General features: G+C 38.3%; 1 protein-coding gene across 1 annotated transcript in view; it reads left to right on the top strand.

Moving 5' to 3' along the window:
* LOC125137432 (transmembrane protease serine 11F-like) overlaps positions 1-15544 on the top strand; it is a 76234-nt gene that overhangs the window by 47960 nt on the left and 12730 nt on the right. Inside the window, exons 6-8 of the mRNA XM_047798118.1 lie at positions 7798-7865; positions 10079-10242; positions 12275-12313. Of these exons, the coding sequence (XP_047654074.1) occupies positions 7798-7865; positions 10079-10242; positions 12275-12313 (271 nt within the window). The remainder of the gene's footprint in view (positions 1-7797; positions 7866-10078; positions 10243-12274; positions 12314-15544) is intronic.

The following is a 15544-nucleotide window of genomic DNA, read 5'->3' as shown; positions in this document are numbered from 1 at the left end:
AATTTACCACCCTTGGCCCCACCTCCACTGTGGAAATGCCGGTATTTGGCTCAGATTCCAGCCTTGCTTCCTCATATGTGCATCCACAAAGCCTGCTGCTGCTGGCACCAGACCTGGCCCCGCTATGGGAATGCCAGTAATCAGACTGAGGGTCCCCCTGCACCACAGTCAGGAAACTGCCAGCATAAGTTTGCTGAAGTTGTGCACCCATACTTGTTGTGGGAGCCCCAGGAATCAGCTCAAATTTTAGCACTGCCTCATGTGTGGGCAACCCATGGGCACCTGCTCTCTCCCAGAGCTTGTAGTGGTAGAGCCATGCCCTCTGTGAGCATGCTGAGAACAAGGCTGCTATGGCAGGGCCATGCCCCTCCCCTTTCACACATGTTGACAATGGGGTTCTGATGGCAGACCCAGGCTCTGTTCTGCACACACTCCTAGTTGCAGCTTGGACCACACTCTCAGCTCTCCGGGCTGTCTCTGTGTAGCCAAACCAAATCTTCTCCCCCGGTCTGTTTGCTGAAGCCTGAATTTCAGCACCCAGCTGCTGTCCACCCCAGCAGGCATGTATCTTGGGCTGGAAAGTACAGCAAGATGGCAAAGACCATGCGTGCTGGTTTCTCCCTGTCCTGCCTGCTGCAAGGTGGCTGATGCACTCTCCTCTCCTCTGAAACTCTAAAGTTCCCTCTCTGTCACAGCTGACCTCCCAGCTGACAGAAGAGGTTCCCAAGGTGAGGGAAACTTTCCTCCTTCACAGCTCCTTCCCAAGGGCTGCATTGCATTTTTTTCCCCTTTCATTCTACTGAGTTACCTGGTAATCTTTCTTGCAGCTTTAGTTGTGTAAGAACTTCTGCCAGCATTCAACAGGTATTCTGTGAGAAATGTTTCACATACAGGTATTTTTTATTTATTTTTTGGGACTGAGCTCCATGTCCTTCTATTCCATAATCCTGATCATCCAAGAAATTGTATTTCTTCAGGTGATCTGATCTTTCTCTAGAAATTTTGTGCTCTTTAGTTTTCTAGTATTTCATAATAATTTGTTGGTATTTTGTATTTTGTCTTTCATTAATTTTTGTTGAGATATCATTATACCTTTAAAAGTATATAAAACCTTTAGAGAACAATTATAAAATGAATACCCAAGACATTATCACCCAATTTCAGAAATGGAACTTTACCAGTGCCTCATAAAACTCTAAATTTCTTTCCTCTCTCTTCCTCAGAGGTAAAAATGACTATTTTGAATTTGGTTTTAATTATTCTTTAGTTTATCACCAATGTATCTATCCCCAAATAGCAGGTTGTACAGTTTGACTCTTTTGTTCTTTATGTAAATGAAATCATATTACATCCTTCTGTGACTATTTCACTAAACATTGTTTTCAAAATTTTAAAATTTTTATGCATGTAGCTATAAGCTCATTTATTTTCACTTCTGTGTCAAATGCCCTAGAAAGAATATACCACTGTTAAGTAATTCAATTTATGGTTGCAAACATTTTGGCTATTTTCACTTTTTATAGTTATGAACAATGCAGGTAATGTGCATCCCTATATGTCCCTTATTGCATGTGCAAGAGCCTCTCTAGGTCATAAACCAAGCACAGAGTTTGCTGGGTCACAGGCTATGCTCAGACTTAACTTTAGCATTAAATTGCCCTCCAGGAGCTATAGTCAGGAAGCTGCTGGCCTAAGTTTGCTGAAGCTGTGCATGCATACTTGCTGTGGGAGCCCAACAATGATTTTGCAAAGGGTTTGGAAACATTTGCACAACTACTAGCTATGGCAGTGTGTTTGATTTAGGAATTTAATTTCATTTTTTCTACTCTATTAATAAGCAGTGGTTGTAGCACCACTGATTGAATAGTCAGTTCTTTTCTTTCTGATCTGTCATGCTATCTCTGCCACAGTTCAGGTTTCCACGTATGGTATGGAATGTTGCTGGGCTCTCTAATCTGTCCATTGATCAGCTTGTCTTTCATTGTGCAACTATCATATTGTTTTAACCTCCACAGTTTGACAGTAAGTGTTGATACATGTTGTATTAGTTTCCTTGGGCTGCTGTAACAAATTGCCAAAAGCCAGCGCATTAAAACAACAGAAATTTATTCCCTCACAGTTATGGAGACCAAAATCTAAAATCAAGAAGCCAACATGGAGTTCCCATTGTGGTTAACGAATCCGACTAGGAACCATGAGGTTGTGGGTTCGATCCCTGGCCTTGCTTAGTGGGCTGAGGATCCAGCATTGCCGTGAGGTATGGTATAGGTCACAGACATGGCTCGGATCCTGCGTTGCTGTGGCTCCGGCATAGGCCAGCGGCTACATCTCCGATTAGACCCCTAGCCTGGGAACCTCCATATGTCACAGGAGCAGCTCAAGAAAAGGCAAAAAGACAAAAAAAAAAAAAAAAAGAGGAAGATAAGTCAACAGCCTTGAAAGGCTCTAGGCAAGAATCCCTCTTTGCCTCTTCCCACTTCTGGTGGCTTCAGGCATTCCTTGATACTTGACTACATAAATCTCATCTCTGTCTCCATCTTCACCTCACCTTCTCTTCTGTGTTTCTCTATTGTTACAAGGGCACTTATTGGATTCAGGGTGTTCCTGGATGATGTCTCTACAACGGTCACATCCTGAAATCCTTAATTATACCTGTACATAACCTTTACTAAATAAGGGCACATTTACATGTTCTCAGAGTTAGACCTAACTTTTGAGTGACCATCATTAAACCTATACACCTGGATTTATCATCATCTTTTTCAGGTATATCATGGGTATTTTCATCCTTTTACTTTTCCATAACAAGTAACACACACACACACACACACACACACACACACACTCACACCCCTTCACAATGGGATTTTGACTTAACTTGTTTCAAATCTAGAGATGTAGCACCATTTATTTAGACTTATTTACTGTATTTTGATAAAGCTTTAAAATGTTTTTAAAGGTCCAGTTTATTTTTAGTCGGATTAAATCCTAGGTTCTTGTTTTGTTGTTATTTGGCTTTGCGTATAAGTGGGGTTTCTTTTGGGGTGTTTTTTGTTTGTTGTTTGTTTTTCGGTCATTGTTAACTGGTATCTTTTCAAAGTATGTCTTTTTAACTGGTGTTTACTCGTGTATAGAAGTGCAACTAGCTTTTGTAGTGTCTTTTCTCCTCCTCTTCTTTTTGTATTTGTGTTTCCAAGTGCTGAATCTCTCCTCAAGTTTTGAAGCAGATGGACTCCCTTCTTGGCTGAGTTCTCTTGATCCATGTCCAGTTCTCTTGATCCATGTCCAGTGTTCTCAATTGGGGCAATATTATTTCCCAAAAGATATTTGGCAATTCCTGGAGATTTTTTTTTTTTGGCTACCCCCTGACATATAGAGTTCCTAGACCAGGGATCAGATCCCAGCGGCAGTTTCAACTTATGCAGCAGCTGCAGCAATGCTGGATCCTTAACCCACTGTACCGGGCTGGGGATCAAATCTGCATCCCAGTGCTCTAGAAATGCCACCAATCCCAATGTGCCACAGTGGGAACTCCTACAATTGGATTCTTAATCCACTGTACCACAGCAAGAACTCCCTGGAGACATTTTTTGGTTGTCACACTGGGAGGAGGCATGCTGGAACCATCAGGTATCTAGAGGCTCTGACTATTCCTCCAACGTCTATACTGTCTTCCTTGCTCACTGGTCTCTGTCCATAATGGCCCTCTTTGCCATTATCTATACATTCTCTTTCTTCTACCTGAAATTTCCTGATGACCCTAATCTTTCATTGCTTACTTCTTCTGATCCTTCACATATCACACTATCTCCGCGGGGATAACTATAGGCCCCTGACCATTATCCTATATTACCTTACTATACTACTTACCTTTTGTATTTAATCTTTCATTTATTACAGTGTATATATCTATTCTATGAGCTCAGGGACTGTAACTTTTTGTTCATACTCTTCATCCAGTCTTGTCATAATGCCTGAAACATAGAATACTCCTATTCAATTATGTTGAATGAATAGATAAATGAGAAAAAGAGAAGGTGTCAGTGTAAAGAGTATTGAAGGAATGCAAGAGCCAGCATTTTTTCCTTCATATCATTGTTTAAGATTAACCATAGCTGGAGAATCCTTCCAGTTATGAAAATACTATTGTGTACCTCCTGTGTGCAAGGCTGTGAAGAAAGCCAAGGTCTATACAGCACAGTCCTTTTCTTAATTGGAGTCTATAATACGGTGTGTGTATGTAAGGTTATGCATGTCAATAAGGTAAAAACAAATTTAAATAACAAGATAGTATGGTAATGAGAGATGCCACATTGAAGAATACAATTGTCAAACAGATGACTCAAGGAGCATTTTAAGGGTTTAGAGGAAGTACAAATCCCTTTAAGCTAGCAGGAAGATTTCTTGGAGGAGAAAGAGAAAAGTAATCTGAATTTTTTGTTGGTATGTTTCCTGTATTTGTCCTCTGCTGGTACATAGTCCCCTGACAGGAACAGGAAATCTGCAGAACTTGTCTGACTTACTCTCATGGGTGGGCCCTGAAAGGGATTTCCTAGTTCCCATCCAGTAACTACTGATCTTCCAGGAGGACTTAATCTGCATGCAGTTCCCAGCCATAGGAAAGGCACAAGCTCAAGCTTGCCAAAGACAGTAACTGGGTGTACTATTAGTCAGAAACACATGTATTGTTTCAAACATGTTATTTTGGTTTTTGATGCTGGAGTTCAAATCAAGGAATACACTTGGTATCTGATTTTAAAGTGAACATTTTATTTTTAATTTTACCATAGACTCAGTCACTGTCTTGTTTTAAATGGAATGTCTAGTAAAAATAGTCTATTCTTAGGTTAGGACCATCAAGGGGAAGGGTACAGTTAATTTTTGTTATCTGGACTAAATATAACATTACCAAACTCACAGTTGTATTACTCACCATAATACAAACATGAATTAAACTTCTCTAGAAATTGGTCACAATAATAATTAGGTATCTGAAGACAAGTAGTTTCCTTAGCCCTGTTAAACTAGAAGCAGAAAAAAGCATGCTCCCAAGAGGTCATCTTTTAGAGGTTTCAAGTTAGGAAATAAAAGACGTCTGAAGGCCTTCTTTAAGGGTTTCCTGCCCCAATACCTCTCTACTCCACCAACCTGAACACCTGCCATCCGGCATATAAGGAACTCGGGGTTGTCAATGTCACTTAACGTACTCAAGAACACAAGATCTAGAGCCAAAGAGCCTGTTTCACATGCCAAAACCACCACTTCCTATGCTACCATAGACAAGTTTACTAAGGTGTCTTGAGTCTCAGTTTGTTCATCTATAAAATGGCCTGATGGGAATAAAGAAAATACTTTCCTCTTAAGGTGGTATGAAGTTGACAAAGGAACTGGTCCAACGCCTACCATGTAGTATGGACTTAACACAAGTAAGCTGTTATGAGCAGCTACACCAACCTGTACTGTACCAGAATCTACCCATTTTTTAAACAGAGGTTGACTCCTTGGAGAACCACCACCTTCTTAATATCACGCTGCAGTTTGAATATACTCTTGGTACTTATACTCTGATATGACAGAATCCTGGTCCTTTCCGAAAGTGCCAACGTATACGCAGTTCAGAATTTCAGAGGACATTTATATAGCACTGGAAATCTTAAAATCTTGTTCCTTGAGAAGCAGAAATAAGATGAGCTAAGAGAAACTTAGAGAAATCATATGTGACATAACTCAGAACTGATCCAAACCACTGGAGCGACAATCCATGGGAAGGGGGGTATGTTACCACTAGGATCTCCCAGTTCCACCTTGCTTTAGATGCCTATGGATTTTTACTTTCCCTTGGCAACATGATTTACAGATAAAACCATAACAATGTGTTATTATCTTCTTTCCTTTACCATACTGTTGATTCTTAATTCATTTACTCATCTATTCCATCATGTATTTATTCAATCAAATGAGCATTGAGTGTTTACTGTTGACCAGGTAATGTGCTAAACACTGAAGTTATGAACATGAATCAGACACTCCCTGCTGTCACCCAGCTCACAGTCCAGGGTGGGAAAAACAACTAAACCAGTGTGATCACTGCTATAATAGAATCAAATATGAGACGCTGGGGTGGCCCAAATAAAGAAGTGTTCAACTTTGTTTGAGCAAGGCAAGTCAAAGATAGCATAGCTGTCGCTGGAGAATAACAGAACTGTCACTGAAGAAATCTGCCTGAGAAACAAAGTATAGCGTAGGAAGAGGGAAATGAACGTGCAAAGTTGTAGACGTGTCAACCAGTCCAGAGGGATGAGGAAAGAGCAGGTAATTCAGTGGAGAAGAGAACAGGCCTTGAAGATAAGGGTGGGGGAAGGCAAATAAAGGATGAGGTTGTGGAGCTCTCAATGAGCGAAACATTGAGTCTCAGGCAGGAGTCTATGTCCTCAGATTTGTTCATCAGAGGCATCATCCTGGCTGCTGCACTGCGGTGGATAAGGTGAGGGGAGGCAAGAGGGCAGAACCACATAAACATGCCAGTGAAGGGACCACTGCAAAGGCCCAGGCATGAAATTCGATGGAGATGATTTTAGGCCACAGCAGTGGGGTTGAAGAAGCAATGCAGGTTCAGTATTCAGGAGGTAAAATCTACTGAGCCCTGTTACTAATTTAGAGGAGTCAGGGAGAGGGCAGGATCTCATGAGGAGGGAGGCAGTATACCCTCTTCTCAGAGGAGGGTAGGGATTGGGGGTCAAGGTTTACCCAGAAAGTGGACTTAATTAAATTTATGAGGGCCTTCCATTTCTGCTCGTAACTCTCAGGCCAGTGCTATTGTTGTTGTTGTTTGTTTCTTTAAGGCAGTACCTCAGCTGTCTTTTGGGAATCAGGTCCCTTAAGGAAATCAGTTCACTGAACATCCAAAATCCTTCAATGGTTCAGACTGGAAAACCTGAGGAGTCAAAGGCTGACAGTAAGCAGTGTGGTGAAAACAGAGAGGTGACCAACAAGCGCAGGGGTCAGAGTCAGAGTGCAGATGCTGCTACATATTATGTCAAATGCTCTTGCCATGGGATAGTCACTTAAGAAATCAACCAACTGATACCAATAGTGGACTAAATGCCATATTCAAGAATAAGACAAACGTAGGGTGAGTTTTCTTAAAATTGAGGAATGCTTCCTTAAAAAATAGCAGATATTTTACCTCATTTGACAACAGTCAAAATGAACATTATCAACAATCTTTAATATGCCAGGCAAGGTATGAAATATCTGATAGATATTATTTCATTTAAGCCTTAAAACAACTCTATGAGGTAGATAATGCTGTTGTCTCATTTTACAGAGGTTTAGCAAAATCAAACTTTTTTTTTTGTCTTTTTTTGCTATTTCTTGGGCCACTCCCACGGCACATGGAGGTTCCCAGGCTAGGGGTCGAATCGGAGCTGTAGCCACCGGCCTACGCCAAAGCCACAGCAACGCAGGATCCGAGCCGCGTCTGCAACCTACACCACAGCTCACGGCAACGCCGGATCGTTAACCCACTGAGCGAGGGCAGGGACCGAACCCGCAACCTCATGGTTCCTAGTCGGATTCGTTAACCACTGTGCCACGACGGGAACTCCTCAAACAATTTTGATAAGGTTTTCCAGCTTTACAAGGATCAGAACCTGGTTTAGTCTTACCACAGTAAATAATCAGTTCACAACTCTGGGAATAACCAAAATCCTTATCTTGCCTCAAGTTTCCTGATAGGACAAGAACACTTTTCTTAAGACTAATAGTTACTTTAAATTTTTATTTTTTTCTATTCAGATGTCTAGGATATTTCGAAATTCTTCTGGAGAGGGTCGGTTTATCAAATCTCATGTCATCAAATTGAGGTATGTAACCTTGGTTAGCAACTTCAAACCAGTGCCAGGAAGAAGCGTTTGATCAACACAATTGCTCAGCAGCCCTAAGCAAATCATTACAGGAACACCAAGATTTCACAAGGCCTGAGCCGCCCCACTTATGCTGCCTACCTATTTCCCAGTCATGGGAGAAAGATATAGAGTACTCCATGACAAGAGAAAATGTCATCCATTAGAAGTTCTTTTTAAAAGGATACTCTGGGAGTTCCCGTCGGGGCGCAGTGGTTAACGAATCCGACTAGGAACCACGAGGTTGCGGGTTCGGTCCCTGCCCTTGCTCAGTGGGTTAACGATCCGGCGTTGCCGTGAGCTGTGGTGTAGGTCGCAGATGCGGCTGGGATCCCGCGTTGCTGTGGCTCTGGCGTCGGCCGGTGGCTACAGCTCCGATTCGACCCCTAGCCTGGGAACCTCCATATGCCGTGGGAGCGGCCCAAGAAATAGCTAAAAAAAAAAATAATAATAGTAAAAAATAAAAGGATACTCTGCAAAAGAAACAAGAAAAAAAGAGGAAGAGAGGGGCAACCCTGGGTGTCAGGGTGTCAGTAGAATTTATGCCAGTACTTTCTGATTGCCCTACCTTTAAGCTTACCAACAACCAGACTATGATTTTCTCTGCAATAAGGTTTTTCTTTAAGATCATTGCATTTTTATTATTTCTAATGTCTTTTCATTTTTTAATGGTTTGATAAAAGGTAATATACTTAAATTGAACATACTTGTCAGAGTTGAAAATAAATGTTTAGAATCCATCCTGAATATGCTTTTTATAGAATGTTCCAAAGGCTTGGCATTTATTGGAATAATATATCTTCTTTTCTACCTATTTTGATGAAAGCATTTAAAAAATTTTTTGTGGCTCTCAATCAATATACAGTTATAACCATCTTATATTACCATCAAGATAAATAGATACATACATACATACATACATATAGGAGTTCCCATTGTGGCTCAGTGCTAATGAACCCAACTAGTATCCATGAGGACATGGGTTCAATCCCTGGCCTCGCTCAGTGGTTTAAGGATCCAGCATTGCCGTGAGCTGTGGTGTAAGTTGCAGACACGGCTCAGATCTGGTGTTGCTGTGGCTGTGGTGTAGGCTTGCAGCTGTAGCTCTGATTCACCTCCTAGACTAAGAACTTCTATATGCCATGGGTGAGGCCCTAAAGAGACAAAAAATAATAATATATATGTATTATATATATAATATATATAATTGTGTGTGTATATATGTGTGTGTGTGTGTATATACAAGATGGTAAATACACACATGATTAAGGAGCCTATGCCTTTTCTTTCCCTCTCTCCCCCCTACTTTTCTTCCTTCCTTCCTCCTTTCCTTCATTTCTCCTCCCACCACTCTCCCTTTTCCCCCCTTCCTTCCTTCTTTCTTTATACATTTCAAATTAAATTTATTCTCAAAAGGAAACTAGAAGACTTTCTAGACCTATTCATTATAGTGTAAATTTATATACTTGAACTTATCAAATGATTTCCTTCTGTAACTGTTTTCTCTAATAATCCATGCATCAAACATGTGGTAGCTGACTACCAAACCCCAGAATACCAACGGCCTGACACAATAAAGATTTATTTCATTTCGATGGTACAATCCAAATAGTCAGAAGTGGCAGAGGGGATGTAGGTGTTGACTGGGATTGTGGAATGGAATTTCCCACCGATGCTTCCAGACCTGGCTGTTAAATACGGAAAAGAGCAAGCCCAGGGGATGGTACAGGGGCTTTCAAGGACCAGGTCTGTGATTAGAGAACATTGTTTCTTCTCACACTCCACTGTCTAGGATTCACTACAGAGTTTCTGTAAACTGTAAGGAAGGCTAGGAAATGAAATCTAGCTCTTGCTCAGCAAGCAAAGGTAACTGGGTTGGTGACCACGAAGCACTGCTTCTGCCATGCTACCACTGAAAAATAAAGGCCTTGGTTACAACTTTGGCTCAGGATGCCTTAAAAATAAATCATTTAAGTGCATGTTGAGCATGATTTCATAAGCATCTTTTCCTCCCACAACCTCCTCTAGACTATAACCAAGGAGAGAGAACAATGTTTTTCCAGTTGCGTATCTTAGCTGGTATTCCTAGAGATAATTTAGAAATCCAATATACATATATGCCATTCATTATGCTTCTTTCTTTTTCTCTATTTATCTGTTTTTTTGCTCTTCAGTCCAGAAAAAAACGGTGTGAACATTCTTATGGTGCTCATGTTTCGATACCCATCTACTGACAACACTGAGCGAATCAGGAAAAAAATTGAAAGGATTTTATATCAAACTATGAAGACGAAACAGTTGCCTCTGACTATAAACAAACCATCATTTACACTTACATGTAAGTCCATCTTTATGGTTCCCTTCTCTCCCAATACTCTGTATTTTTCATAAAAATTTAGGTCAATGTATTCTCTCATTTCAAGAATTCACCCTTAATGAACATATATCAAGATGGAATAAAACTAAAATAAAATTCACTGCGAGGCAAGTTGATTTTTTTTTCCTATTTGACTTAGACACCCCAATGTGTTTAAAATCTGCCCCCCCCCAAATTATCATTTGGATCTTAGAAAAAAGCATGAAAGGATAGGTATTATTTTCACCATTTTCAAGAAGCTGAAACTCAAGGAAGATGTCAGACATGGGAAGAGCAAGCCTTGGGGACGGAGCTAAAGTTCAGGTATTCTGACTCCCAGAGGTCAGTTCTGGGGGTTAGTGTCTACAGTATTGAAAAAAAAGAGACATCTTTATGAAGGCTGATCCCTGCTGCAAGAACCATGGACATGAACTTTAAAAAGGTTCTCTACCTTATTCCAGTTTAAAGCGATTAGTCATCTCCTCATTGATTTCTCATAACACAAACTCAGGAAGGTTTATTTTCCCCTCAGTGTGGAAGAAAATGAAGTCCAAAAGATTACAAAACTAAAACTACCTCACAGCTAGTTGGAATACAAACTGAGGCCTGTTTTTCTATGCCAACCCATAATTAGAAAAAAGCAGACTAATGTGTTTCAAATAAGATTGTGAGTACCAAGGTTGGGGATTGTGTCTTTTTATTTTCTAACAGCTCCCCCTAAATTCTAGCACATGTCTCACAGGCATTTATCAGGTATTCCAACTCTGTCCATTGCTTCTGTTTAAGTATGTCCACAGAAGTTATTTCTGATTTTTTTAAATTACTCAATGAATTTTATTACATTTATAGTTGTACAATGATCATCACAACCCAATTCAGTTACTTCTGATTTAATACCAAAAAGTAAGGTTTTCCCTTTAGACCTAGAGTCTTTTCCTCTCCCAGCAGCCATGAATTTAAAAAATAGATTACCTAAACTTAATTTCTCAGTTGTTAGGAATCAGGAAAATCTTTTAAATACATTTTGAGATAGAATGACAACTTCTTTATGTAGTAATCAGAAATAATAAAGAGGATGGTGTCCACCTTTTCTTCTGATCAATTACATCCCGAAGAAAAATGTGACATTTTCCAGCACCCTATAAAAGGTAATCTCAAACTAAATCTCAATTCCTGATGATATAATTGTCCCTAATAAATGATTATATAAGCAAAAGTAAAATACCCACCACAAAAATGTTGAAATTTTAGAGTTCCTTATTTTACAATTTTTAAAAATAATTTTTCAGCTTTCTTGGTCATATGTACTGAGTTTAATTATAAAGGTTTTAAAATAGAAATAACTATACTCCATGACTATCCTTGATAATCAAAATTCCACCACATATATTTTCTTCTGTCACATACATAACTTGCATTAAATAAAGAAAAGTGAAATATCCAGGAAACCTCTAATAGGATTTGGGGCTCAAGGCCCTCTTATGGGAAAGTCAGTGTTCCTGAGGAAAATGATCATATGCTTTTCTACTTTCTCTCTAACAACAACAACAAAAAAAAACACCAAACTACCCAAAATCCAATGAAACTGAGCTTGAACAAACACAGGGTTATTTATATATCATTTGGTTATGAAAAATCTCTTGCAATACGGATGTTGTAGACAAGCATTCCCTAGAGTAACCATATGAACAAAATCACATGAAAATAGGAACATAGGAGTTCCCATCGTGGCTCAGTGGTTATCAAATCCGACTAGGAACCATGAGATTGCGGGTTCGATCCCTGACCTTGCTCAGTGGGTTAAGGATCCGGCATTGCTATGAGCTGTGGTGTAGGTTGCAGACACGGCTCAGATCCTGTGTTGCTGTGGCTCTGGCGTAGGCCAGCAGCTATGGCTACAATTCGACCCCTAGTCTGGGAACCTCCATATTCTGTGGGAGTGGCCCAAGAAATGGCAAAAAAAAAAAAAGGAACATATTCTTCCATCAACTAATTCATATTTTGTTTATTTCAGCTATTGACCGCAAAAAGATGAGGAATCTACTCAAGAGCCGTAAGTTCCAAAGCCCGCAATTAACTGTCTAAGTCATAGCAAAGATAATGAATAAAAGCCACAGAAAGTTAGGATAGAATTTACCAAGTTTTTTTAAGGAGGTAAAACTGATATAATATTAGTTTAAAGATACAACATAATTATTTGATATTTGTATAAACTACAAACTGATCACCATAGTAGTACTAAACATTTTTTTCTGTTTGTAAACCATTTAGTATTTTTATTATTGTTGATATTTAAGACATTTAAATTTGTTAATTTCCACCAAATACAATTTTTAGATTTGCAACTTACAGAATGTGGTAAAAATTTACATAATATTTGTTATAACATATGTAATTATATTTATAACATCCTATTTTAATATTTTAATTACTTATCTTTTAATGTTCTCTCACAATTCAGGAGAGTGTTCTTAAATGTTAACCAATGATATATTTTCCTTTAAAAATTTTCAGTTTTCTTTCATTTTTGTTGAAATACATGGTATGTACATTTTCTGCACCTCCAACCCCATATTGGTACATATTTATGGTCTTTTGTGAACAAATACATGTCCATTAAAAATGTTGTAAGGACACTAACAAAATGAGGATTCTCTATTTGTAACATGCAAATATCATCAATATTCTTTCTTTTTTTCTTCTCATTTATGTTTTCTGGTTTTGGTAAATATTTTTCTTCCATCATATCCCATCTTTTCCTATAATACACATTTTGCTGTCATTTATATCTTGTTGCCTGACTTTATGTTTGTTAAATTCATATATTAATCCTTATTTCTTTGTTAACAAACTCGAGGATAAAGCAAGAACTATGAATAATGAATTTCTTCTCAATCTCAATTTTCCAATCTTTATTAAATAACTTCATAATTTTACTTATTAATCTTTACTCTATTAATATTTTTTCAAAACATGTTCCATTTTATCCCAACAGTTATAATTATTTACCATCACTAAAGAATCTTGTTATACTTTTACTATTTCCCATTCTTGATTTAGATTCACTTTTTCACTTGCTAAACTGTATTTTCAAGTTACTTTTAAACAAGAAAATTATAGAGATGCTGTATTTTCTGAGAACTTGATTATGTCAAAATTTCTTTCCATTTCCTTTATCTCAATGTTTTATAGGATTACTGGATCATAAAATTTCCCAAATAATCATATACACATTATTCCACTTTCTTTTAGTGTTTTTTATTATAGAGTAGAAGCCTAAGGCTGATGTGATGTTATTCTTAGGTAGGTTATCTTTTTGGTTTCTGGATGAAGGTAGGAAATCTTTATCCTATAACTTTTTTTTTTTTTTTTTGCCATGAGATCTAGATATGGTTGTATTTGGCACTAAACTTTGGGACACTGTGAGCATTTTCAATGTGTACACTATTTTATTTTCTCATTCTGGAAAAAATGTTCTTCTATAAATGTGATGATTGACTCTGTTCTGATTGTTTTTTCCCTTCCTCAGGAACACAAATGCTTTATAATCTGAATGTCCATTTCCTGCTCTCCATGTCCGCCATTATTTCTAGTTCCAGGTCGAGTTATTTCCTTCTGCATCCTGAATGATCTCATCAGATCTATCCTCCTGAAAACCACTTATCTCATATGTCTGATGACACTTTTACTCCTTACTTCTTCTCTGTGGATTTTGTGTCTTTTATAACATTTCAGTGATTTTTTTTTTGTATTTTCTTTAACGAAAGACAATTCTTTTGCTATGTATACACCTTTCATGGTATATTTTCCCTGTATGTTTTCCTACTTTTGTTTTATTAAGGTCATGTTTTCTTGCATAGCTTTCCTGATACCAAGGACATGTTCAGAAATTTTTTGAGGAAAACTTTCAGAGATATGTCCATCTTCTGTGTTTATGTATCATCTAATTTAGAGGTCCTTAACCATGCTGCATAGTTAGATGCGAGATTAAATTCTGATCTAGAATATATGAAAACTACATCACCTACCCACTTTAGGGCATCACCAGCTCCAGCATTCACTGGTGCCAGAGCTCTTTCTTTCTCTGTTTAAATTGCTTTTCATGAGTACATTCTTGGGGCTATAACAAAATATCTTAGACTGAGTAGTTTATAAACAGTAGAAAAATACTGCTCACAGTGCTGGAGGCTGGAAGTCTGAGATCAGGGTGCCAGCATGGTCAGGTGAGGGACCACTTCCAACTCACAGACCTCTTACCATATATGCAAATGGAAGAAGGGGCTAGGGATCCCTCTGCAGACTATATAAGGCACTAATCCCACTCATGAGAGTACCACTCTCATGAATCAAGCATCTCTGGAAGATTTCACCTACTAATTCCACCGCCATGAAGGGTTAGGATTCTGGCTATAAATTTGGGAGGGTATGTTCAACTATTGCATGAAATAACCATATATTCATAGAGCTTCTCATCTTTCCTGTGTCCCTAGATAGGACAGTGTTTCGGGCATTGTGGCTTCTGAATACACACAGAGAAAAGAGTTCATGGGTCACAACTGGTTGCTTCAAACGATAGTTTCTCCTTGCTAGGGACAGGCGCAATGTAGATTTCCTGGACTGGTGAATCACAACAGTGATCCAATGGCTTTGTCAGACTTCCTGGGGTTTTCCACATAGCTCAGGTTCAGGGATATAGCTTATGTAGTACGAGAAGTCGTTTTCTAAACCAGCCCACTGAATATAGCAGTTTCTGAAAATTACTACCAGAATTAATAGTGTTTTCTTATCTTGACTTAACTTTTACTGCTTTTACTCCTTTTGCCTTTGAATAATACCATAGACTCAAATTTTTCATCTGAAATATGAGAATAATAATATTTAACACAGAGAGTTGTAAAAATTAAAGAAAATATATGTAACACTATGTACAGGGTCTGACCCATAACTAGTAAACATTATTTTTATTATTGTTACTTTCATGCTTATTTTAAGGGGAAGTTGAGAAAGGGAATTTTAGGCACTACTGATATGGTACCATATTAACCTAGAAACTCCATTTGCTCAATTTTATGGTCACCTTATGATAACTTAACCCTAAGGAAATTATGATGAATTGGTAAATATTATTTCAGGCAACAATTTTTACCTATTTCTGAATAAAACTCCTTTTAAAAAAACTTGTATTCTTGTATAAAAATATAAGTAATTAAAAGGTACATAAATAAAGTACCTTAACACACTTTCACATATTATTTAAGGTTGACCTGAAGTCTAATCAATTGAA

Source organism: Phacochoerus africanus, chromosome 10 (genome assembly GCF_016906955.1).
Source record: "Phacochoerus africanus isolate WHEZ1 chromosome 10, ROS_Pafr_v1, whole genome shotgun sequence".
In the NCBI taxonomy this organism is placed as follows: Eukaryota; Metazoa; Chordata; class Mammalia; order Artiodactyla; family Suidae; genus Phacochoerus; species Phacochoerus africanus.
This window is presented reverse-complemented; position numbering and strand designations above follow the sequence as displayed.